Source organism: Panicum hallii, chromosome 2 (genome assembly GCF_002211085.1).
Source record: "Panicum hallii strain FIL2 chromosome 2, PHallii_v3.1, whole genome shotgun sequence".
Lineage (NCBI taxonomy): Eukaryota > Viridiplantae > Streptophyta > Magnoliopsida > Poales > Poaceae > Panicum > Panicum hallii.
The window spans coordinates 36,871,963-36,897,343 of record NC_038043.1 but is presented as its reverse complement, the minus strand read 5'-3'; the positions used below and the strand labels follow the sequence as shown (position 1 = coordinate 36,897,343).

The 25,381-nt window shown below is 43.1% G+C and overlaps 3 protein-coding genes across 22 annotated transcripts in view; all 3 read right to left on the bottom strand.

Annotated features, from left to right (window-relative positions):
• LOC112879583 (putative disease resistance protein At3g14460) overlaps window positions 1-8,258 on the bottom strand; it is a 29,600-nt gene extending 21,342 nt beyond the window's left edge. For 9 of the 20 annotated variants that reach the window (XM_025943885.1, XM_025943886.1, XM_025943875.1 and 6 more), the window contains exons 1-8: window positions 8,031-8,253; window positions 3,099-7,922; window positions 2,808-2,939; window positions 2,374-2,475; window positions 2,085-2,161; window positions 1,901-1,987; window positions 1,368-1,662; window positions 66-1,263 (exon numbers count right to left, since the gene is read on the bottom strand). In XM_025943885.1, coding sequence (XP_025799670.1) covers window positions 3,112-7,887 — 4,776 coding nt within the window. In that variant the 5' untranslated portion in view covers window positions 7,888-7,922; window positions 8,031-8,253 and the 3' untranslated portion in view covers window positions 66-1,263; window positions 1,368-1,662; window positions 1,901-1,987; ... (2 more) ...; window positions 2,808-2,939; window positions 3,099-3,111. Of the gene's footprint in view, window positions 1-65; window positions 1,264-1,367; window positions 1,854-1,900; window positions 1,988-2,084; window positions 2,162-2,373; window positions 2,476-2,807; window positions 2,940-3,098; window positions 7,923-8,030 lie in introns of all 20 variants that reach the window. The other 11 variants (XM_025943869.1, XM_025943873.1, XM_025943876.1 and 8 more) reach the window with 11 other exon arrangements.
• Window positions 8,259-9,821: 1,563 nt separating this feature from the next.
• On the bottom strand, window positions 9,822-14,527 carry LOC112882147 (myb family transcription factor PHL7-like). The gene is made up of 7 exons (XM_025947133.1): window positions 14,196-14,527; window positions 12,907-13,129; window positions 12,148-12,224; window positions 12,018-12,060; window positions 11,881-11,938; window positions 11,290-11,359; window positions 9,822-10,638 (listed from the first exon to the last, which is right to left on the bottom strand). Exons 2-7 carry the CDS (start codon window positions 13,115-13,117, stop codon window positions 10,156-10,158), a joined length of 942 nt encoding a protein of 313 aa, XP_025802918.1. The 5' UTR covers window positions 13,118-13,129; window positions 14,196-14,527; the 3' UTR covers window positions 9,822-10,155.
• Window positions 14,528-17,234: 2,707 nt separating this feature from the next.
• LOC112883223 (protein PHR1-LIKE 2-like) lies at window positions 17,235-22,338 on the bottom strand. Its single transcript, XM_025948494.1, has 6 exons — window positions 21,852-22,338; window positions 20,186-20,262; window positions 20,048-20,102; window positions 18,630-18,699; window positions 18,416-18,485; window positions 17,235-17,782 (listed from the first exon to the last, which is right to left on the bottom strand). The coding sequence occupies exons 1-6, from the start codon at window positions 22,321-22,323 to the stop codon at window positions 17,468-17,470; spliced, it is 1,059 nt and encodes a 352-aa protein (XP_025804279.1). The 5' UTR covers window positions 22,324-22,338; the 3' UTR covers window positions 17,235-17,467.
• Window positions 22,339-25,381: the final 3,043 nt, after the last annotated feature.

Genomic DNA, 25,381 nt, shown 5'->3' with positions numbered 1-25,381 from the left:
TAGTGCTAACTCCTGCCTCTATGTCCTCAAAATATAATTGGCTACAATAACTGATGAACACATACCGACTTAAGGTCCGCTATATACCGAAGGAAGAACCGTGGTCCACAATAAGAAGTGCAGCCAAGTAGCATATAAGCACCATATCCAAGCAACAAGCTAGTCATTTGCTGCGCACAGAAATTAGAATCTCAGAGTTCAGAATTAACAAGTAATTCACTAGTGCATGAAAAGGAATAACCAATTTATTGAGGCATTACAAAGGCAGAAAGTAATTTTCCAGGATGCTCAAATAACCGAAGCAACAAATGGAAGTGAAACAATATGTCAATTGAAGTGGCTACTTGTACTATGGGTGATGGTCAAAGTGTTCTTTTCCGGGAAGATACATGGAACAACAGATTGTTGAAAGAATCCTTTCCAAGACTATACAGTTTTGCAAAAAACAAGAACATTTCAGTGGCCAAATTCCTCCAAAATCCTGATATACAAGAGCAGTTCCATATTCCCCTCTCAGCTGAGGCCTTTCAAGAATGGCAGGATTTACAAACAATTATTCAAGGATTACAAGTTCAGGAAAATGAACCAGATTGTTCGCAATATGTTTGGGGCTCCAACAGATATTCATCAAAGCAGTTCTACGGTCTCCCTTTCAAGAGCATCAGACCCCCATCACCATTTCTATGGATTTGGAAATCAAGATGCAGCAACAAACTCAGGACTTTCTCATGGCTATTGCATATGGACAGACTAAACACTAGGAACTTGCTCAAAAGGAGAAACTTTAATATAGAAGGCAGTAACTATAACTGTGTCCTATGCAATGACAACATGGAAGAGAAAGCTTTCCATCTCTTCTTCTCATGCACCGTCAGCAGATCCTGCTGGCAAAAAATAGGCATAGAATGGAGGGAAAATCTTCATTTCTTTCAAATGATAAAGAGAGCCCAACAGGATTTTCAGCATTGGTTCTTTATGGAAGTGTTCATAATAGCTGCTTGGCACATTTGGAAACAAAGGAACAACCTCATCTTTGAAGGAATAAGACCAACAATTAGAGACTGGACATCAAAATTTATAGATGAGGCAAGACTTCAAGCTCACAGAATCAAGGATGGGAAAAAACAAGATTTTCTTAGCTGGGTAGATAGTGTTCGGCTCTAGTTGTTTCCTTTTCTCCTAGCTCTCTCAGAGCTCCCTTGGTAGTTTGCTCTGCTTTTCTTTCTTCCCCTGTTGTGCTTCGGCACCCTCTGGACTGCGGTTCTTTGTACAGTTTTTCTTTTATATATATATAGACCATACCACAGCGGGGGCTTCCCCCGCTGTACAGTTTTCAAAAAAGTATAGGTGATTTTGCATATACTAACCAGCCTTATGTACAGGATGGAAGTTATATGTTGAGATTGCTACAGTTGAGTCTCGAACTTGGAGACATATAACAGTGCGTGAGTATGTCAAGAATATTTTGAGGCTAGAAGATGTACAGTTTGAAGAACCCTGCACAACAGGTCAAAACAAGTGAATATTATGACCTTGACAGTGACAATGTTAGGAAAGTAATGGCAAGCGGTGGTAGGAGCTAGGAAAGGGCAATCACTTTGCATTAGTACAATCCAATTGGAGCAAAATTCTGTTCTGTTAAGAGAACCCAATGGCGCTTACCTAGAGAACAAATAGTTGATGAAAATATTCAATGTTAGGCCGCAGGCCCCGCGCGCCGCCGGCCCCGCGCCGCCGCCGCAGGCCCCGCGGCCCGCGCCCCGCCGCCGGCCCCGCGCGCCGCACTGCCGCAGGCCCCGCGCGGCCGCGCGCCTCCGGGCTCCGCGCGCCGCCGGCCATGTTAGCTCATATATCTGTGTAATCAAAATATGAATGGCTTCAAGTACTAAGGAATACATACCCGTATATGCTACATTATACGCCATTAGTCAGCCATATTGAAAGAAAGGCAGAATATTAGTTATCATGTATGAAGGGCAGATCGTTCCTATGTTGAGAAAATAAATGGGAATATCAGTTCAGAACTATACAGTAGTTTCAGAGTAAAAAAATGTGAGGATGCAAATTATATCATGCAGGAGTACCCAAGGCAACAGGCAAGTGTTTCAAGAAGATTATACAAGCGGAGAAGCGTTCACTTAAACTGGCTTAATTCATATATCTGCAGAACAAGTAAATTAGGAATGAAAATACTGAAGCAGCAAGTACAGAGGATGCAGCTTATTTCTGTAGGTTCACAAGTGAAGTGGATCTATAAAACTTCTTCAATCACCTAGCAGGGTACTGCAAAGGTCTCTATCTATCAATAGTAGCAAGGAGAAGGATGTGCTAAATATCACAGGAGATTGCATGGTAGAGTTCAAATGTACTAACCAGTTTTATCTACATGGTGGGAGATACATGTTGAGGTATAAATGGCTGATAAACAGAGGTTCCTATAAGCCTACAAGAATGTACAGTTCCAAGAAGATCCCTCTGTAGAAAAAGGGAAAAGGAATATTATTAGTAATGTCTGCTAAAGTGTCACAAAACACAATTATCTCTATTTTCGTTGGAAACAAATAGATCATGAATCTGATGTAAATTCATATTTATTTTTATTGTGGATCATCAAATGTGGATAAAAGAAAAATGAGCTTGAATCTAAGTAATAGCATATGAATTGGAACAAGTGTTTGATAACCGCTGCAAAAAATGCTAGCTCACACAGCACATCAATAAATGTAGCACCCATGAAGCAGGGGGAGCATGTTGAGACACATTATGAAGCAACAAGTTTGCCACTAATAAAAGGGATATGTACTAACCAATTTATGTACAGCTAGCGTGGAAGGGCACATGGTGAGAAGATGCTCATACTTGACAGCTCGGAATAGAACTATCAACCGATAGAAAGCGAATCCTAAGAGGTTAGAAGAATGTACATTTGAACAAGAGACCTGCAGAGTAGGTGAAAAATTAGTGGATTACTTGAAGCAGTGACGGCATTGAAAACAAACAGAACGAGAATGACTAGGACTGCTAAGGGGTTAGGAAAATTGAAGCAGGTGAAATTAGTGGATATCATGGGATGAGTAGAACAAGAAAGTGCATGTTACCTTGATTAATTAGTCAGACTTCGACTATTGGAATGGTTCCTATCAGCGTGCGACACTGCCTTCTTAGCTCCTCCCTGTTGGCCCACCCGACATCTAATAACTGCAGTGAACTTGGGAGGCCGCCCTTGGGGAGCCCCCGGATGGATGGACAGCCGGAGATCTTTAATTCTTCCAGGGAATTAGGGAGGCCGCCCTTGGGCAGCGAGCGGAGGGATGGACAGCCGGAGATCTCTAATGCTTCCAGGGAATTAGGGAGGCCGTCCTTGGGCAGCGAGCGGAGGGATGAGCAGGAGTAGACTCCGAATCTCCTCAGGGAATTGGGAAGGCTGTCCTTGGGCAGCGACCGGATGTCCCCCCCCACGATCTCTAATTGTTGCAGGGAATCAGGGAGGCTGCCCTTTTGCAGCGAGTGGAGGGCTGGAGAGCCGGGGATCCGTAACGTCTTGAGGTTTGTCAGCCTCTGTAGCCCCGCCGGGAGGCTCTGCAGCTTGATGCAACCTGACAAGTCGAGTTCCTGTAGGGAGGTGAGGAGCTGAAGGGCCTCGTCCTGCTCCTTTGTGAAGCGCTCGATCTCCTCATTCCGGTGAAGGATTATCGTGGTGAGGGAGGAAGAGAGGAGCTTGCAGACGGATGCCGCAAGGACTCCTGCCACGTCATCCATCACCAGCGACTGCAGTTTGGAGGAAAGGGGAGCGGGTTCATGTTCAAGCATCTCTGGGTTGCCCTCCGAACATTCAATGGTGAAGAGATTGGGAGTTCCGTAGACACATAATTTGCGGAGGCAGCCGTGGGCGAGGAGACACCGCAAGCCCGCGCCTTCGGAGCCCCCGCATCTACTTATTGATAGATCAATGAGAGAGGCGAGGTTTGAGAGGGGCGCCAGTTTCTCCAGGGCTTCTAGACTGAGGAATTGTAGGGAGGTTGGGAAGGGGAAACCAGAAGAAGAGGACGACGACGGCAAATAGCAGGCAAGGAACTTGGGGCAATCAGCAATATCCAAGGAACGGAGAGAGGACAGAGCTTGGAGGCCTCCTCCATTTTCGGCACGGAGGCTAAGCTCTGGGCAGCGATTAATAGTCAGAACCTGTAGTTGGGGAGGCAAGAGCAGCAACGCTTCTTCGTCTGTTTCCTCCTTCAGCTGCCCCACCACACCTAACCCTGTTATCTTCCCAAATTCATTAATACTCAACTTCGAGAGCTTCGGTAGGCAACAGAGCACCTGTGTTAGTTCCTTCCCACTAGTAACCCCGTTCCAATCTGATATCTGGAGGGAATTTATAGTTGACGACAACTTTCGGAGGCCATCGAGCGGCGGGGGAGGGCAGTTACTCATGTTCAATTTCTTTAGTCCGGTTAATTTGTCAAAGTCCAAGGCTGTCCAGAATGATGATGCCATATCCTCACCACTCTTGTGCAAGCGTAATGAACGATCATGATTTTTGTACACCAGATGCATAAAGATCAATCTAACTCTTGTTAAGTACTGAACGCTGGCCCAAGGAACGGGAGGCAAGGACGACAGTTTCGGACAGTTCCCAATCCTCAGTTCCTGCAGTACTCTCGGACTGCAACTAGAATTTGAAAAGGACAGCTCCACGAGTTCTGGGCAATGCATAATGATGAGTACTTCCAAGTGGGACAACAATTCACCGATGACCCATCTTTTCAGCCTTGCCAAATTTCTAAGTTCTATCCTTTTCAAATTTTTGAAGTGTTGGTCTAGGATATTATTACTCGAAATTTCTTCAGCATCCTCATTGACTAGCCGCAGCTGACCTATAGGAGGAAATATCTTCCAAGATACACTATCCAAACAAAGAGATTGCAAATTCATAACCGACAGGTTCGGACCTAGCCTTAGCCATGAAGGGCAAGTAGGACCTCCATGCCCTCTAATGCTTAGCTTCACCAGATTGCTATGTGGCTTGAGGCCTTCAAGAACTTGGTCTTCACGTGCAGGATCCTTGCTAGATCGATTAACATCCCAGTCCAATAGTAACTCGTGCAAGTGTTTCTTGTACATTAGCTTTGCTTCATCTGCTTCTTCCCTTCCTTCAACATTTTCAAGATTGTCAATACTCAGTGATCCACAAAGCTCTAGCAAATGTCCTATCTGCCTCAATTCAAAACCCTTGATTTCTTTTCTGACCACAAATCTTCTTAACTCTTGTAATAATTTTAATTGTCCCACCTCAAAAATGCTTGCATGCATTCCATTATCTCGAACAAGAAAATGGCGCAACTTTAAGAGGTTGCTCCAATGTCTTGATAAATCACTGCAATTGTAAGTGTCACATCCTTGTAGGTCTAGGATCCTCATGTGGTAAAACCTTGAAATGTTCTTGGGTGGTTGAGGTCCTCGGCACCAATCATTGTGTACCCGAAGGTATCGAAGATGGACAAGGTTCAAAAAGTTGTGGAATAAATCCTCCAACCTATAATTGCCTCCAGATATGAAAATAACACGAAGGGCTTTTGCTTTATGGAACAAACCATGGAAAGTCTTAATAAAGCTACCCTGGTGCTCCCCAAATAACATCAAAGAGTTTAGGTTCTCAACTTTCAATCTCTTTCCTAATACACTAAAATCTTCCTTACAAATATCAAAAGTATTCTTGTCCTTGACACTTGAGTCATCTATGTTGATAGACAAGTGCCGTATTGACTGGGGTATTTGTATGGATCTCACATTTGAACTGTTTATGCTAAGGCATTCATATGCTGAAACCTTTAGCCCTAATTCATGTAGTAGATCATGAATGACATAACGAGTGTATCCATATCTATCTTCTTCCTTTATAAGAAAACCATGACCAACCAGTTCTGTCAAATAGCTTCCTCCTATATCTTCAATCCTCTTATTTTCACCATGTGAATGCACGATATCTAGTCCTATCCAAAAGTGAATTAGCTCTTCTCTACTGAATCTATAGTCTTCTGGAAACAATGCACAATAGGTAAAACATTGTTGCAGATGGAAAGGGAGATAGTCGAAGCTAAGCTTCAATGCTGGCATGATATCATAAACCTCATTCTGTGATTCCCATTCTTTACTTTCTAAAACTCTAGTCCAATGACCCAGATCAAAGTTGTTTCTCAATAATCTTCCAACAGTTTTTGCAGCAAGGGGGGAGCCTTTTAGTTTTTCGACAATCTTATCTCCAGTATCTTGTAATTCATTATGATCGTCCATTGATTGCTTGTCACCAAAGGCATAGGCTCTGAATAACTCCTTAAATGATTTAGAGTCTAAACCTTTCAGGTCTTTCCAGTGACTAGTTGTTTTAACCATTTGTGCTAATGCAGGAAACCGAGTTGTGACTAGAATTACACTACCTTTTGTTTGTCCTTTCTTAAAAGGCAGTAGAAACCTTTTCCACTCATCCTCATTACTGCAATCCCACATATCATCCAGGACAAGTAAAAACCTTTTAGATTTTAATTGTTCTTCTATCTGCTTATCTGGACTATCCTTTTTGTCATTTGTGAGTTTGTCTGCAATCTCTTGTGTCAACCTGTGCACATTGAAATTGACAGATACACATACCCACAATTTAACTTCAAAATGGCTCTGAACTTCATCATCATTATATATATACTGTGTTAATGTTGTCTTCCCTATGCCTCCTGGGCCAACAATTGGAAGTACCGTGAGGTCCTCCTCACAATAATTTCCCTTAGTGATGTCAAAAGTGATGTCAGTTTTCTCGTGCTCCCTCCCATAAAGTTCAGGTTCTCTAAATTCTGGAGTTGTTATGGGTCGGCTCATCATAGCATTTCTATGTGAGGGTGCGGGCCACTGTCCCTTTGAGAACCATGTGTCGAGGCTGGTACCAATGCATTGGACAATGCTACGGCTAGAGTCCAGCAATTCTATGTTAAGAATGGCTGATACCTTGGCACATAGTGGCTTCAACTGCTCTACAATCACCTTCATCTTTCGAGACATCTCAACCCTATCGAACTTGAGTTCTGGTGCCTGCACGACGTGCTCACTCTGTGGTGCCTTGTTGGGACGGGCACAGCAGAGGAATCGACGTCCAGGCGATGCAGCATTGGAGTTGTCAGGGTAGCATGGAAGGCGTTTACCGACAGTGTTGATGATGTCAGAGGCAGCGGAGGCAATCCTAGCCATGCAGCCAGCGTGAACCGCCTGGTCGCTCTGGTTGGTCGGCGGTGGCCTTGGCAGCGCCGGGGTGGCCCTTCCACAGGGCCAGACAGCTTCACAGAGAGCTCCTCGGCCGCCTGCATCTTCTTCTTGCTCATCATCATCTGGAGTTGTTTTGGGCCCAAGGCATGGACAAGCTCCACACTTGACTCCTCTGCCGCTTGTATCATCTTCATCTGGCTCATCGTGGTCAGCGGAGCCGCGGGAGCAGTTGGAGAAGCCAAGCATCTTCCTGATGTTTCTGGCGGTGTGGCGGGCATTCAGAGCGTGGGTGCGGAGGCAGCCCCCGCCATGCTCGTCCGCCGCATGGTAGGTGCCGTCGAGCTCGTCCTGGATGCGGAAGTAGTCGAGCTCGTCCAGCACGTCGTCCGCCTGGAACGCCTGGTCCCGGAGCTCCCGGAGCAGTTCCCCCAGGGCCGGGTTCTGGATCTCCGGGCCGTCGCCGTAGCCGCGGCTGCGGGCGCTGTTGAGCATCCCCTGCGCGTAGAGCAGCTCCATCCTGAGAGCCCGGATGTTGGGGCCGAGCTCGGAGCTCGCCGCCCAGGCCTCCAGCACCCCGCCCGAGGCGGTTCCCAGGGCCCTTCCGACCACCCAACGCGCCGCCTCGATGCCCACCTCCATGGCTGCCACGGCAAGCCGCCGGCCGGCACACGACTCTGGAACAGATTGAGCATATATAATAAAGCATATATAATAAAGCCTTTTGTAGGTCTAAATTTTGATGGACGAACCTCTATGTAGTAGTGCGAGAGATGAGCTCAAACCTGGAGTGAAAACCGCCGGCTTTGATGCTGATGGAACTGAACGGGCAATAGCAATGATCTGTTGCAAGCTTGTGATCTGGATCCTCTTCCCTGATGAACTGCTTATGTATGTAGATGGAGCGACGGCAATGGCATCTCAGAGCGCGCGCGCGCGCACACACACACAGAGAGAGAGAGAGAGAGAGAGAGAGAGAGAGAGAGAGAGAGAGAGAGAGATGTGAGCAAAGGCACAAGATCGACAATGGACGGCCACTACCTAGAGCGCTGTCTTTTGTACTAAAGGACAGATTACGAATCAGGCGCCATCGTCCTTTTGTTATAGCGTAATTCTGAAGCAAAGCGAGGAATTGATTCTCAAGCCCGATCGCTAAACATGATTCGATACTTGCCGGTGGCATCAGCGTCGCCACTGCTGCCACCGGTGGCATGGTGGCATCAAGTCACTGCTGATCCGTTGCACGAGATTCTTCTCTGACGGATGCTGAACTCCAAATGCAAGCAAGCGCAAACGAGGAGGAAGAATCGCGAAATCTTTCCGCGCGTTGCCGCTTGGCACCAAACTGCTGCTTCCTTACTTTCCGGCCTTTTCCCCCTGGTGTCTTGTTTAGTTGCCGCCAAGGCCGGGAAAGAAGGCATGGCAGTGGGAGATTACTTTCTGCATGAACAAGCCATTCCCTAACACGACATGCAAACGAGAGCTACAATGTGCATTGCATCAGATTTGATGACGATCCAAGCACAAGAATTTTTTTGTCTATGTATGGTTTTACCGTACATGAAAATTTCCTGTTATTTGAAAGACAATTGCATTTTCCATTATTCATAGAAATCGTCGTACTAAAGCGTTGGAGCATTTGGAAGAGAAGAGACAAATGTGGTTCTTATCTTGGCATTTTTTGGTCAAAATGATGACCAATAAGGGTTTGAGGATTGAAGTCACACACACATACACTAGGGAGACTGGGGAGATGCACTGCATGTACAAAGTGCTTGAAGATGTTTTCGATCCAAAAGGTGCTTGAAGATGTTTTCAAGCATTGCTACAATGTCAAGTGTATATTCAATCCACGGCATACGTACTAGGTAGGCACTCTCACGGGCTACTAGCTAGTGTAGCTCACTCTCAGCTAGGAAGCTCGGGTTCTCGAGCCCTACATGGATGCATCCAAGGTAGCTTCAATGCTGTCCATCTGAAAGGTAGTTGAGATAATCTACATATTCTTGAAGCAGTTGGCTTTGCGGGTCTGACGAAAGGACCCCAGCCTAAAGGGCGGGGCAGCACAAGAGCGGCCAGGGCACCTCTCCCTCTGATGCCATTGGCACCAGGAACTCTTGGATCAACAGCCTGCTGGTGGTATTGGCAGTGAGCTCGCCGGACACCACCGGGGTCGAAGAGATATTGACAGACGTGGAACAGAGACAGTGACGGCAGCGGCGGTGTTGTCGAGCATGAGGTGACTGGCAGGCAGCGAAGGGGCTGCCGCCAGCACCAATGGGCACAGCCTAGTAGTCGAACTCGTGCTTGGGGAAGGTGAGCTTTGGGCCTAGGAATGTCGGCAACGAGCTCGGGTCAAAGATCACGGTGGCAGCTCCTGATCAGGACGGGCCGGTGCCTCCTTGTTGCACGGCATACATGCTACCCAAATGCAGCAAATAATCATAGTATACAGACTGTAGTACATGGTCAAGCACGAATACAAAACCGAAGCATCCAGTTTGATCAGCACAACACTGTCCTGTGCCTTCCCGCAATCGTAACTTCAGTTTCTGATCAAGCTCAGACGTTACAGATTAGAGTAGTGAATCAAACTGACTCCATGTTAAGCCTTTGTCGACACAGATTACCAAGAGAATAAAAGCTGACAACATGGTATAGGTAACACAGCAACGGAACCTTAGCCTTCCACCAACACATCTCCACTGAACTACAGACGGGACATACATGTTACAAACCTAGGCACTTATAGATGTCATGTATATCATGTAAACAATCACTGAACCCCCTGCAAATTTGTCTACCAACAATACAATCCTTGAGATAACATCATTCTACCCAGACCTACAGACATGGATCAGATCATGCGCATCATGCTCAACAAGCTAGCAATGATGGGAGCATCAGAAGCTAATGGCCTGAGTAGGACATTGAATACTGCTGGAACTCTGAGCCCGAGCTCGACTCGAAGATGTTGCGCGGAAGGGAAAAATCAGTCTCAGCATCTAAGAATTCATTACCACTGCCTCGTTGCCTCTTTGCTGCTCTCTCATGGTTTGGACTAGCGGGAGGCGAGCCATTCTGGCAGTTGGAATCAGGGGTCAGTGGCTCGTGACGTGGGAGTGAATCACCACGACAAGTGCTCTTGGTTGCTTCAGTTCGTTCTCCAGTGTCCCTATTGGAAGCACCAAGTTGAGTAGGAGACTCGGATGTCGGTGCAGGAGTCGAGGGCTCAGTCCGCTCAGAGTCAGGGAATTGATCACTTGATACTGTGACAGAAGCACCTGCAGCAGGAGTTTCAGATTTCACGCCAGTTAAGCGCTGCTGCTCTTCAATGATCTTCTGGAGGTACTTTCCCTGAGCCTCAATTCGCAACTGCAGCTGCCTTTGTACCTAAAGAAAATGTGAAACCAGACCATCTCAGTACTTGATCTGTTGAATAGCGTTATCCATTCACCAGTGCATCTACCACTTTATAAGCATGCAAATATACATCCAATAAATATAATCATCCCATTTACTTTGCAAATTTGGTAACAATGAAGAAAATATAAATTAAAACACAAATAATAAATGTAATGCCGAGTGGCAACCACAGAATAAAGGCATTTAAGTCAAAATATTAATAACAACCTCATTTTGTTTCTAGCCAAATAAGATGATGTATATCACTTAACCCACACCTTTTTGTAGATAAGATGATATAACATGTACAGCAACAGAGGCCATTTATAAATAACATGAGAAATTAACAACATTAGATGTCCAATTTATTATAGCGCAGTCTTAGATAATGAGAGAGAGGATAGTTAAAACTGTTCTTGTACAAGCATTCAAATAACAAGACTACTCAGCTATGGGCCTACATAGAGAATGTTTTATCACAAATATTTACAATAAACAAAAATTCCTTATGGAATACAGAAGAAATATATTTATTTATCCTTGTATATTACCAGATCCCTACTTAATATAGTAGGGCCACTAGGCCCAAAATACATTCTGATAAGACAACAAAAGGATCAACATCTAGGAAATACTTACTTCTAACTGTTCATGCAGCCGCTTTTGGACCTCCATCTGCAGCTTGAGGGCTTCAGATATTGGCAATCCACTGTCAATCAAAAGTTTTAATGATTAGATGCCCTTGAGGGAAACAGATTAAAAGGGACCAAAAAAGAAATCTGTTTTCACTATAAGAAATAAATAATGCAGTATTGGTTATTTTGAAATTATTTGGACCTCTTTTTTTCTAACATTTATGTACCTTAAGATATTTTACGCCAAAAACTGATGAGAAGAAAGTAACATCTGGCTGCACTTTCATTTTCCAGAAATCAGTACAAAATAGCGATGGTTTCAGTTTTGATCTAGTCATGGCCTGTTATTGCTTGATGTTAAAAAATAATTACAGTTATCAGTGTTATTATTCCAAACAGCATGCACATAGTGAGGATATTAAAGTCAAATTGAATCCAAAATGCTACATGCTTTTTTCTTAGTAAATTAAAATGTGTTATAAATTTGCATACTTTTATCCTATGTCAAGCCGCTATTCCAGTGAAAATACACCAAAAGTTGGCTCATCAGGGAAAAAATAAATAGACTTTCTTAAAATGAGTTGTGTGTTCATACGAGGATCCCTCAAGTCCCGCAAGCAAATCCCCTGGGTCCTTGTTATCAGCCTTGTTGCCTACGTGAGATAGAAATTAGGATCAACAAAAATAATACTGGAGTACCAAATATGTGGCCATGACTATGTGTTCACCTACCATCAGATGAAGCGTCAGGAATGTACTTTGCTAGCCTGTATTTCTGAAACAAGAAGGTTGGAATTAAGAGAGTTAATGATATATTAAAAGAGAACAATATAAAAGGGCAAGTGTCACTGAACAAGTGTACCTGCAAGTGACTTTTCACATGGTATATTGTTAATCCTGGTACACCCATAATTCTCAGAACTCCTTTAGGAGTAGCTCCTGTTCCATTTGAGGAATTCCAGTGTTAGCGAAGCAGAAATTTTCAAGTCCAGCTACCTTTATTTGGCATCAAAACTCCTGCTAAACTAAGTTACAAATTCTGCTGCTTGTGCTTGGTTCATGGATCAACTAATTTCATTAATTTAAGGAAAAAAGCCCTTCAATTATAACTCTTGCTAGATTAGGATCCAAAAGGAAAATTTGGAATTGATGGACCTGGACTTGGTAAACTGCATCCCTAGAACAGATGAACGAAATTTAACACCAAGTAATAGGAGGAATTAAATCTTCGTTCTTGTTACTAACTTTAAAACAGGCTCTCATAAATCCCCATGTTAAGCATATTTGATCGTTAGCTTTTACATCTCATCCAATTTGATTGAGAACAAAAAGAGTTAATGGGCCTTATTTTGTAGTACAGTTCTGAATGGTGTCTTTAATCACAAGCTATTGTAATTACATGTTACTGTCATCTTTTTCCATGAGAACATTTGTAGCTTTGTAGTGTATAAAAGAAAGTTCATTAGATGCAATAAAAGTTCATGATACCTAGGAAACCAGTAAGATTCTTAATAAGAAGTTATCAGGTTCTTTACATGATTATAGGAGAACAACATCATGCTTATGTGTAAAATCAAACTAAAAGAAGAAATGGAGGCATAAGAGTTGCATGAACACATACTGTCAGGACCACCGAGTTGAGTAACAGCCTCAACAAATCTTTCATGCAGTTCATTTGTCCACCGTAGGCGTTGCCTTGCAGCTAGGTTGTTATTGTTATTTGCTCCGTTACTAGGACCCATGTTGTTTCCAGCTAACTCCATTTGCTGCTGGTTTGCAACTGAGTTGGTATGAGTTGAGCCAAAACTAGCTTCTGGTTTTGGTGAGTACATTGCTCATACCCTCTGCAGGGAAAAATTATAAAAAAGTGTTAGATCAAGAGCCAAATATTACATACTTCCTCAGTTTCATTTTATAAGGTAATTTTAAGATTCAAACCTCATAACTTTCAACCAACGAATAGCCATACATGATATAAATTTTTTCATATGAAAATGATATCATTGGATGCACATTTGAAAGGGATTTCTTGCAGTTACAATTTTGTTACTACAAACATTAATATTACAAGAGTTTTTGGCCAAAGTCTAGCTTGTAGGCCAGGCCAAGTAAAAGCACTTCTTATATTTTGAAATGGAGGGAGTAATATTTTAAGAAAACGAATACTTTTGCTCACAGTAATGACAGAAAAAGGTCTCTCCAGTGATAAGCACAGGTATAAACCAACTAACGTTTAGAGCAAAAGTACAACAACTGGTTTATACCCATCTCTGAGATAGATGCAGATTAGCAGATGCAGTGAATTATGTGGTCCTTGTGAGTTAACACCAAATGAAGACGTGATGAACAGAACTAGGAGTAAAGGACAGACAACTTTCGCGGGAAGCTAGGTATCCCAGAGGAGACTAACCGCACACTAAAAAAAGTAAGTACCGAGACACAGTAGATTAATCAAACACTAGCAGCGACCATCGTCGGCTATTGTTCTCCATTTACAGTTACACAGGTAGCTAAGCTAAGGGGGGGAAACTTAAAAAGGAAGCACCTTGCAACAGTGCTTAAAGACGGGGAGCGAATTGATTACATTAGTTGAAGGCCCAATTTTTTTAAAAAAAACGATGGAAATGAAACTGCAACCTCAGAATTTGGGGCTGATGCCAGGTCCTATGGCGCGGCGTGAAGTGAGAGATCGGCCAATCGCTCTTGTGCGTGCTGGATGAGGATGATAGGTAGGGACCGGAGCTATCCGGCCATGCTTGGATGTTGGGATGGAGTAGATTAACAGCGAGCCACACAGCAACGGAATCCGGACTAGCGTGAGAAGCATAAAAATTTCGATTGGATTTGATGGGCCGACTGGCCGAACAACCGACGGAATCCGTGGAATCGGAGCAAGCCAGGGTCGCTTACCAGCCAAAGAAGACACCAATCCAAGCACGGGCGGACGGATCTCCAGTTCTCCCCACTCCGGAACGCGCCAGTCCAGCACCGCCAGCAGAGGCAGGGGCGGACGGCGACTCTCTCGACGAGGGAATCAGGTCTGGGGCCTCCTCGCTCTGTGCGGGGCCCGTACGTCGCCGGCGGGGATCCAGCCGACGGGGAGGAAATCGAGGTAGGGGAGAGGCGGATTTGGGGGAGGAGCCGAGGAGGAGGGAAGGCGAGAGGAGGAAGAAGGGGCTCTCCTCCCGGTGGAGACGGGGAAATGAGTTTGTTCGCGAATCCATCCATCCATCCGTATCGGTTTTTATTAGAGGGAAGAAGAGAAGAAAGGCGGCATCACTGCGATGGCACTGCTGGGAGACCAAACAAAAAGTCCACCATGCTAACACCTACTCAAAGGTTTACTTCCGGTCAAAAAGATTATTCAGCATCGCTCTGGCCAAGCTTAGGCGATTTGGAACGTGGTGGTGTTTTTCTTTTGGTAGAAAGAAATAGGTGGTTCTTGCACGAAACTTTGATGAAAGTTTATAAAAATCTCCAGTCTTAAAAAAGACCAAAAAAAAGAAATTCATTGCGCTTCAGATAGGCCTGTGAAATTCTGGTTACAGAGATGTTGTCCACCTGACGGCTAAGGCAGCACAATCTTATCTTGATTCAAGAAAATGAAAGACAGCAAAAATATTGCTAGCCATGGGACTCTCTCAAAATACATGGAAATTACAGGAGGAAATGCTGTATGTTGGTGCCTTTTGAGGGGTTTCAAAACTATTCAAATTTGCCATTTCATAATTATGAAGACAATTAATTTTGCAACATAAATTTAATGTCACTACATTGGTTATGAAAAGTGAATCTATGATATGCACACTTATTTAAAATAAGTGTATTTTGTAAAAATTGGTGGTCAAAGTTACTTCTCATAAACCATGTCGATATCCTAAACCATCTATATTTATTTATGATTATAGGGAAGATAAACTTACATCTGGGCTACCAGTACTTAGTAGCAGCACTCGGCTTCCATATGCAAGAGAAGACAATGAGAATAGCAATATAAAACCCTCAATTCTGTGAACACTTGCGTATGCTACAACAAGAGCGTTACAATGCAATCCAATGATAATGTAAACAAACACTAGAACACTACATGCAGCTAGCTACTCACGCCCAGAAAGCAAAATCAGGAGCCGCCCCTGAACCTGGGCATGTGTTAGAGCTGTCCATCATGAACCTAGACGGCTAGACGTGATTAACCATACGATTGCGATTATGGCCGCTGCTGCAGCCTGCGGCGAACGACAAGTACAGCTATCGGGTCGGTTTCTGGCCGATGGCGTGGGCCCCGCAGTAGCGCCCTGGATGCCACGTCGGACCATAAAAGCTAGCTGCGTGTGCCCTGTCCACTTGGCAAATGCTAATTGGCTCCAGCGCATCAGTCCAAGCCTCATGCTACAAAGCACGATGGCTCTTTCTGCACCTTGATTGGCTAGCATAGCATAGCATAGCATCTGCTGTTTTCCTCTCCTTGTCCGCCGTGTACGTGTTGTTTCTTTCCAAGAACAAATTGGCATGTGCAGTGGCTGAAGGCTGATCCAATCCTAAGTTTTGCTGATAAATTTCGTGAAAGAAAAGTTTTTTCATATGCTATGTGGATGTTGTGTTGTTATTAATTCAACTCCTGCACCATTACTCGCTCTTAGACCTAGCTCAGTTGTATACTCTGTTTTGGGCGTATGTATGTTGTCTCCTTGCTCCCTTTGCAATCGAAGAAAACACCGATAAACACAAGAATGCTCAGCAAAACTTTCGAGGCGAAAATGGGTCCTTTTCATTCCTTTGCCCCATTGTATGTGCAGCTTGGCCTTGGCCGGGTAGATTATGATGCACACCTTCACCCCACAGCAGCAACTGCCTCTTTTGAGAATACTTCAAGTTACAGCTGACGTCGTACGCCCAGTTGCAGTTCCTTAGAATTACCATCCTGGTTGGAATTGGAAACCACCATCCATCACATCTTTTGCAGGCCGAGGCACCTCGGTTTCATCTTGAGACCACGATGAGTAAGGCTCCTGCTCACCACTTCCATCTGCTAGTTGGAGACGATCGAGCTGGTCGTTGTCGACAGTAACCCAACGGTTATTGTATTTTGGGGCTTGGAGGCATCCGGCGCGGGCATCTCCGGCGCGATGCCGCGAATATTCCCTTGCTGCCCGTTGGCCAGGTCACTGCCGGGCGAGCAATGCCGGGCGTGTCTGCGCGTGGTGGTGGAGAGCGGGCTAATTAATTGGCTGTCAGGGCCATAACAAACTGGATACTACACGTTAGCGTTGCTTGGGGCAGTGACGCCGCACGCAAAAGGGACATCACCATTTTTGTCATCTGTCAGCCAAGAGAGAGAGGTTATCATCTGAGTTCAGTTTTCAGTGGTGACATTCAATCGCGACCAATTGTAGTAGTAACTTAGGAAAATTATGAGAGGGAGAGTTGACAAGTTCACTTGATTAACCACTTTTAATTATTAGATTTCCTTGTTTTAAAGCTTTGGGGAACCCACCATTTGTTATCAATATAGAAACTATTCCATAACACTTCTACTGAAAGAAATAGCTCCAACTCTCAACGCGTCTTCATCTAAAAAAGCCACTTTCAGCGCTCATTAAATTTCTTTTAAAAAGTTTCAAGTATGGATTCGAAACTTGAGAGTTGCAACTAACAAATAGTGTATTACAAACTCAACATTCATTTTTCGTTTTGCAACAGTTTTTAACATCATTATTCCAAAGAAAAAGGAAGTTAAATTGCAGGAAGTGTTAGTTTCTTTCTGAAAGAAGCCTGCATGGACTCTGACTTCAGAAGCAGTTGAGACAATAGGAAGGTTTTCAGCCATATTGGACGAAAAGTGGTAACATGTCCCAAGATAAAACGTTTTGCAAACATGTACTACCACAAGGACATGAGGCGACCTTTCAAGTGTGCTAAGGATGCTAGAACCATAATCTCAGACTGTCATGATAACAAGAAAGGCACTAGTTCTAGCACGTCACGCAGTTCATATGAACATAGGTTTCTTTTGATTGATCAAATAAAAGTTCAGGCCCTGCTTACCTGGCAGGCACTAGCAAGAGAACAAGTCAGCTACTACAAGATTGGACCATCATTTCCCATGTCACTACGATGTTCTTGTCGACATTACTACCAAAGACAGGGAAGCCAGAAATACCCTTAGATTTTGTCTAAACAGCTCAAGAGGACCTCCGTTTGAGCTCAGGCGACTTCTGGAGGAGCATTGGTGGCCCTTCAATGCCCGAGGGAGAAGGCTTGCCTCCTGGACTGTGCGAGTCAATCGAGCTGACAGAGAGCTGGTTAAAGACGGAGGAGCTCAATGTGTCTGTGGGACCACACAGAACCCCACCAGGGGATATCTCCGGGAGATCAGGGTCGGAGATGCTGAAGCCGCTTGAGGCAAACTGCTCAGTAACCATCTTGCATGCACTCTCTAGAATACTATCGATGTACTTCTGAAGCGCTTCCATTCTGATCTGCACACGCTTCTGGACCTGGCCACAGGAAAACCAGTCAAATGCTCCCTCTATTTCTAAATATATGACGATTACGACAAGCTAATTAGTTCATGCTGTTCAAGTTAACATTCTTGAAATGTCTTCAAATTTATTTTAACAAGCACAGTTGCAGGAATGGTTGACAAACACATGCATCTAATTTGCAGTGAAAAGAAGAAATTCTGAAGGACATGCTCCTTCAGTAAAGATCAGCTTCTAAGCTCATCATTGGTTATCACTTATCAGAACATGCAGTTTTATTTTCGGACATTGCAAAATCTTTCAATATCTCATGCTATTAGGGGATGGTCCTCTAAGCTAAGAACAGAATGCAGCTCACCTTTTACATTGAATGAAACAACACACACACACACACACACACACACACACACACAAAAAGCAGTGCTCGGGATTCCACATCATTGACATAAAGAATACACCAAAAAAATTTCTAGTCCAAGCTTTGTGTCTTAAATCAATGACTGTTAAAAGAAAACCTATTGCAGAAAATATTAAATCAAAGACTGAAAAACAAAACTGTTGCAGAAAATATTGAAGGTGGCATTTTGTTGCCTTACAACGTTCAAGGGGTTAACTCAAGAGTAACATAGAACAAGCAGTCAGAATTACCTCCACTTGCTCATGCAGTCTCCGTTGCACTTCCATCTGTGCTCTTAGCGCTTCTTTGACTTCTTGACTTCTGCAGCAAGTAATTGTGACAGCTAACTCTTTCAAATAGCACAACTAAAGTAAATATACTAAAAGTATTCATAGTATGCCAAAAAGAAAAGCAAAGAGTAAACAGTTTGATATCTAGAAGATAGGAGTAGCTGATGAAGCGTACTCTTTCACATCCTGGGCAGGAACTCTAGGGGATACACTCATTCCAGTCTGAGCATCTAGAAGATAGGATGCTGCATTTTGAGGAGAAGTCGAAACAGAGGTCAGAAGTTAGCAAAAGAACCAGCCCGACTCTTTCTAGTCTTACTCTACTTTTCAACTTAGAAAAACAGACAACACGAAAACATATGGTAAGCAGTTATATTCCATTTCACATAAGTATGCATGTGTTTTTCATTAGATATTCCCCATTTTATTAGTTACTAACCATCCTAAGATAATATAACTGCAGGTGAAATATGCAGGACCACAAGCACATAAAAAACCTATGGGAATAAACTGCAGTGGGTGATAATATAAACACCATATGTATTAGTTCCAACCAAGAATGATATGGCCTATAGATTTTCGTTCCACTCTTCCATTGCATGGAAGCAATTGAAAGCCTCTATGCATGTCTGTAATGTGGTGATTATTCAGAAGCATAAATGCACACTGAATTATATACAAAAGATAACAATTGAGCTCTCTTTTATTTTCTTGTGACCAAGCCTCAATCAAATTAGAAGAAACACGGCCACATGGCAGATCTTGAAATAATTAAATGGATAATATTATAATAGCAATCCAAAACTTTCTGCTATAGTCCCTGTTCATTTTTTCTCGATATTATATGTGTAACTTACTAGAAAATGTTCAACCACTATCAAACAATCCTTCCCATAGACAAGAGATTCCTTTTCACCTCCCATAATCCCATAATGCTGCAATGTCAGCAGTAACAATTTGCCCCTGGCATATTATAGCTCTACTACAAGTGATTGACAATTCACAAAACATAAACTCCCTCCGGACCGTTTTATAAGGCGTATCACGGTTTTTGGTTTTGGCTGATATATCAGGCGCACATAGGTACTAATTTGCATGCACATGAGATGGTTATTAAAGCATCGGTTCATGGTTTGTTAACTTCATCCACCCGTCTGGCTTCTTCTTTCTTCTCCAGTGCGTTTTGCTGCATGCATGCATGCAAAACTAATGAGACATGGCATGCGAGCGACGGAATCGGCACTGGAGTTAATAGTCAGGCAGATGTGGAAGAAGTCTTCTTGGTCTGTGGAGTGCTCCATGCGCCTTATAAAACGTCCCAGAGGGATTAATAAATAAAGTACATCCCATATAGAATCTATAAAGTGTATATGCAAATAAATGGTATATCAGTTCATCGTAATAATGAGGACGCTAACACAGCAAGACCATCAGCCAAACATGTGTGCTGGGTGTTAAAATATTTTAACAGTAAATACAAGCTGTGTTGACTTCAGAATTAACTCAGTAATGTAAAAGATTTAAAGACATCGAAGGATGACCTGGAATGTACAAATTGAGAGGAATAGAAATAGTTTACTTTACACAACTTACCATCTTTAGATTGCTCTGACCCCTCTTTACCAGATTGTTTGCCTAATCTGTATTTCTGATCACAAGAATAAATGAGCAAACTTTTAAAACATGTTTCATTTCAGACTTCATCAGAAACAAGTAAGCATGCCGAAGTACCTGAAGATGACTCTTTAGGTGGAACAGCGTAAGCCCCTTGACACCCATTGTTCTCAATATAGTTTTTGGCGTTGCTTCTGCAAGATTACTAAATCAGTAGCTCACTTAATAAATATACTAATAAAAAAGGAAACTCGAACAAATATTAGTGTGTTCTATAAGTTCAGTAACAACAATGGGCTAGTAGCAATATGGCAATCTAGTAAGGTGCTGAGATGTTTGGATTGTTGGACTAAAACTGGGAATGATAATTTGACATGCAAATGGATAACAACGAAGGTGGCATAGGCGATACTAGTGACTACTACGGGGAAAAAAATCATAGAAATGGAGCTCCAAAATCATTCCTGCACATTTCATTTTATTATCAACAAGACAAAACTTAATTTTGAATCTTTGGTATCTATAGCTCAATTTACTGGCTAATTTGGTGCCAGAGTTGACACTGAATGAAAAAGAAAAGCATAGAAGAAAAGAATCTAGTTTGCACATGTTTTGGAAAATACATAGTCGCAAACAAGAAACTAAAATCATAGACCTCACTTGCACACTTCTTCCCTAAATCAAACATGGACCAGTGTTACAATAAACAGTAAGAAGCATTTTTTTCCACATAAAAGGACAGCCACTACTTCCTGAAGGCAACATTTTTTTCCACACACCATGAGGTCCAAACTACACCAAAAAAAAAAAACAATCTGCAATTTGTCATTCCTCACTTGTTTTATATGTACAAAGAAACAACATAATAATGATACGATGCTTTTGGAACAGAGACCTTTCAAGCAAAACATACCCAGGAAATACACGGATTCACTCGAACCATTTGGAATTGTTTTCAGATCAATCTGTGCAGTCAACTGCAGATATGCTGCAATCGATAAGCATTAATGGAAACCACTAATTTCAATGCTATGCTCAAATCTAGACTCTGGAACCGAAAATACAACCTGAGGACACTAACTAAAATGCATAAAATCTATTAAAGTCATAGCAAAACAATCACAATACAACTCCTTGTGGCCTAAATATTGATAAGAAGGAACTCGTGACAGCGCAAATATGCAAGAGCCAAGCTTACACCTACTAGAAAGTACTTGGAGAAAATGTACCAGTGTTCTGCTTATCGCCACAGATAAACTTCCAGTGGTAGCATTTAGTTCCAAATCTACATTGCCAGCCTCATGACATTGCCATCAAAACTTTATGAGGACAGGCCACCATACGTCGCCACAATGCCTTTCGAATTCAGACAATAAACGGTGCCAAAAACATCCCCAAATGCAGCAGAAATCACATATCCGATGCCCACTCCATCCCAGTTCCGAAGCATGAAAGCAGTTAAAGCTCCTTCATGCACGCCCCCAATACAATCCTACCTTTCTCAAAAAGGTGCAATCCTACCTCGCAGTCTCGCACACGCTAAATCTGACAGCCGAAGATGAAAGCACAGACGCATTGTTTCTAACTTGATCAAGGAAAGATCAAATCTTTTCGATAATTTCAGCGCGAAGAGCCCCAATCCCGCCCAAATCCTCATTCCCGAAGCAGTAAGAACCTCGCCAAGAGCAAGGAGCCCACCCATGGAAGCACCTACAAGTAGCCGCTCATTGCTTTCCAATGCCGATGCCAAGGAGAGACAGGGAGGAGGAAGAGGACGGCTCACTCTCGGGCCCGCCGAGCTGGGCGACGGCGTCGACGAAGCGCTCGTGCAGGTCGGCCGTCCAGCGCAGTCTCGGCTTGGGGTCTGCCGTCAACACCAGGCTCGGCCCGCCCGGGCCACCGACGGGGCCGGAGCGCGGTGCCCCGTCGCCGGGCGCGGGGCCGTCTGGGCGGTGGTGGATCAGACCAGGCGGGAACATCTCCTCCTCCTCTGCCCTTCCTGCTGCTCTCCGCAACAACAGAAAGAGGAGCGACAGGGCCTTCTTCTCCTCCTTCCCCAAAAGCGAAGGATCGAATCCAAGGAAAAAGTCCCTCGGCTTTCTCTCTCGTCTCTTCCCTTTCTTGCTAGTTCTTGCTTCTCTGCTGCCACTGCCACTTTCCACTGGCAGCGATTTTCTCTCTCCCTCCCTCCCTCTCTCTCTCTCTCTCTCTCGTGAATTGTGAAGTTCTGGTGGCTGAAGCTGGAAGCCTCGCATTACATTATTGCCGTAATGATGCTTGTTAGTGCAGAGCAATGTCCTTTTCTGACACTGCTGATGGAAAATTACATCCGACTTAAATGTCTGGTTAGTCAGTAGAGCCATCATCATCTCAAAGACATAAACAACACATCTTTTAAAATAGTTTCTTTATCTCGTTTGATTGGAGTAGAATGAAATCCTGAGTTGTTGGTGACTGCACAATCATTGGGGCATGGAAATTTCATCAGCCTTTTGGCTTTTTGTACTTGTGCTTCTCACTCATCCCTGTCTCTCTCATCCCTCTGCTGTTTGGTGAGGCCAAATTGGCAATTGGGCTGAATTAATTAATTAATCAGATCTCTTTTTCTTAAAATAAAAGCTAGTGGATGGCGGCACATGTGAGGGCTCAACCTGAACTGAGACTGACGGGTGCCTCCTCTCCAATTATTTAGTCGTTTCTTTTTTCCATTTTCTATTATGTTCCTTGCTTGCAAAATATGGTCTTGCACATGCTCATGTCTAAATCCAAACGTCATCATGCTTCCGGATAGAGAAATCAAGAAACCGTGTGGGTTCCTTATATTAGAATGTACCATGTATGTTGGGCCGGGTCAGATTTCAACTTAGGCTTGCATGGCCCATTAAGGATGGGCCTCGAGGCTCCCCAAAAATAAGTATTTAAAGAATATGGGAAAATGTCCAGATTACTCCCCTCAGCTATCGTCAAAGTCCTGATAACTCTAAATTTTTTCTTAATTTAATTTACCCTCTAAACTATGTCATTTGGTCCAATTTATTCCTTAATAAGATTTATATTTTTTATTTATTCATGCACAAGCAAAGTCTTGAGTTACAATTTTGCAAGATGATAGCGGACATCATAACGCACTATGGAAAAAATATGTCAAGAATTTTTCATCATTATTTTGACAGTATGATATTTTATAATAAATTAACCCTTATGATATAAAATTATGAAAAAATAATGATGAAAATTTATAATATATTTTTTGACATACATTGTGATGCTCAGTACAACCCTGCAAAATCTTAAATTAAGATTTCGCATTTTATGTGGAGAAATAAAAAATATAAATTGTATTAGAAGGTAAATTGGACCAAATGATATTGTTTAGGGGCCAAAGTGAACCAAGAGTGTATGTTTGCTAATTATTTAGTTTTATTTGTGTTGTGAGAGCATGTGTGCACGTATGTGATCTTTACTTACATTCTTAGTGGTCGTGGGCGCAAGGTCGGTCTAAAACCAACCTTATTGCGTTGTTGGATTGGAGATATCGACAAACTGTTATAATATACTCTCTCCATTTCAAATTGTAGGTTATTTTAATAAATCTAGATATATAATTTTTACTATTTACGTACCTAGATATATACGCTCATATCTAAATTCATAGCAAAAGCTACCAAGATGACCTACAATTTGGAATGGAGAGTGTCGGTGTTTTACCGGCTGCCCACCGAGGTGTATATCCGAGATGGTAAGTTTAGGTGAGGAGACGCCGAGATCAGAAACTCGAAGGCGCAAGGAATACAAGAGTTTAGGTGCGAGACGTGTAATACCCTACGTCCTGTATGGTGTTTGTATTCCCTTGGGTGTTGATGATTATTTGAATAGGTCCCTACCCCCTTTATATATCCGGGATCCTAGCCCAATACTAGATAAGGAATCGTAACCGAATACAACCCGAGTAGATTCCTTCTGTACCGACTAGCTTTATCTCCTATTCATACGAGATAAATAAGGTAAATAAGAGATAAGACGGGCTTTATCTTTTAAGCCTATTTAAACTACGTTATGTACACAGTCCCGTGGCTCCGGATCTGACAGAGAGAGTAAAAAACATTTTTTAAAAAAATTAATAGTGAAAAATTAACACATTGATTCAGGTTCTACACATCTATATCTCAAATAGCAGAACTTTTTAGGGATAAACAGACAACCATAAACAGGGAAGATGCATTCGAGGTCATTTGAAACTTTGGACATGGATGAAGCGTTTTTTAGACTAGACTAGAGAAGAAGAGGTGGCACCTATAGTTGCTAGTATTAACAAACGCATCTTGTGAGAGACATTTTCCGACTCCGTTTCCCGTCGCATTATGTTTGCTTTTGGCTGTAGGGTAGCACAGTCTGGCTCTCTGCTCGATGTCACGGTAAAACGACTACCGTGGATAATTAGAGTAGCATCTTACTCTCAGTCTGCTCGTCACAGTTTACATTTTTAAGCTTCATCTCTATGATACTGGAGGAACCCCATAGAAGACGCATCGGTTGCGATGCTTCCATATGGACCAAACTCCTAAGATGATAGTGGAATTTAAACCTTTTCAAACCTGACAATCCACTCTTATGCTTGCTTCAGCCCACCAATCAGAAAAGAGAACATCGGTCTGTGGGGCTAGCATCTGTAAGCCAAACTTCTGCAGTACTCTGAACCAGACCTACCGGGTGAACACACACGAGACCAATAGGTGATCAATTGTTTCGTTCATGTAAGGAACGTGACTCTATTAGGCTAAGATTATAATTTTGGTGATTGTGTGATAATATAATTAATGGGACTAACGAGTTTGTGAGCTCAAGTTTATAGGATTTGTAAGTCCTATGGATAGAGTCCAATCCATATACAGTATGGTCCAAATCGCTGTCAAGATGTTCAAATTACAGTGAAAATGCAGAGATTTGGTCCAAATGACAGCCGATTTGATTTGGACAAGGTTCAGTATGATTACATGTGTCGGTTAAACCGACGGCATGAACTTATAACGGATCGGTGCTTTTGTGACTTGATATGGCGATCAAGTGAAGAAATCACAGTAGCACCGGTTGAACTGACGCTATAAGAATGGAGGTGTCGGTGCAATGAGGAGATGACATGGCAATCAAGTAAAGAAATGATAGAGGCACCGGTTGAACCGACGGTGCAAAAGAAGGCGTTGGTGCAAGCATGCTGTGGTTACTCAGTACGTATGTTCTGGTTCCAGAATGGTTTCCAAGCAAAATCTTCAGCACCGGTTAAACTGACGATCATCGTTGCATTGCTCGGTGCAA

Excerpts from the sequence above, each read along its gene's own strand:
- LOC112883223 (XM_025948494.1), bottom strand. The coding sequence starts at position 22,323 with ATGCGAGGCTTCCAGCTTCAGCCACCAGAACTTCACAATTCACGAGAG. Across the intron at positions 18,700-20,047 it reads GTCAGAGCAATCTAAAGATG|CATCCTATCTTCTAGATGCT; the intron begins GTAAGTTGTGTA and ends CTCAAAATGCAG. Across the intron at positions 17,783-18,415 it reads GACTGCATGAGCAAGTGGAG|GTCCAGAAGCGTGTGCAGAT; the intron begins GTAATTCTGACT and ends TCCTGTGGCCAG.
- LOC112882147 (XM_025947133.1), bottom strand. The coding sequence starts at position 13,117 with ATGTACTCACCAAAACCAGAAGCTAGTTTTGGCTCAACTCATACCAAC. Across the intron at positions 12,225-12,906 it reads TCAACTCGGTGGTCCTGACA|GAGCTACTCCTAAAGGAGTT; the intron begins GTATGTGTTCAT and ends CAAATGGAACAG. Across the intron at positions 11,360-11,880 it reads GCGGGACTTGAGGGATCCTC|TGGATTGCCAATATCTGAAG; the intron begins GTATGAACACAC and ends TTTGATTGACAG.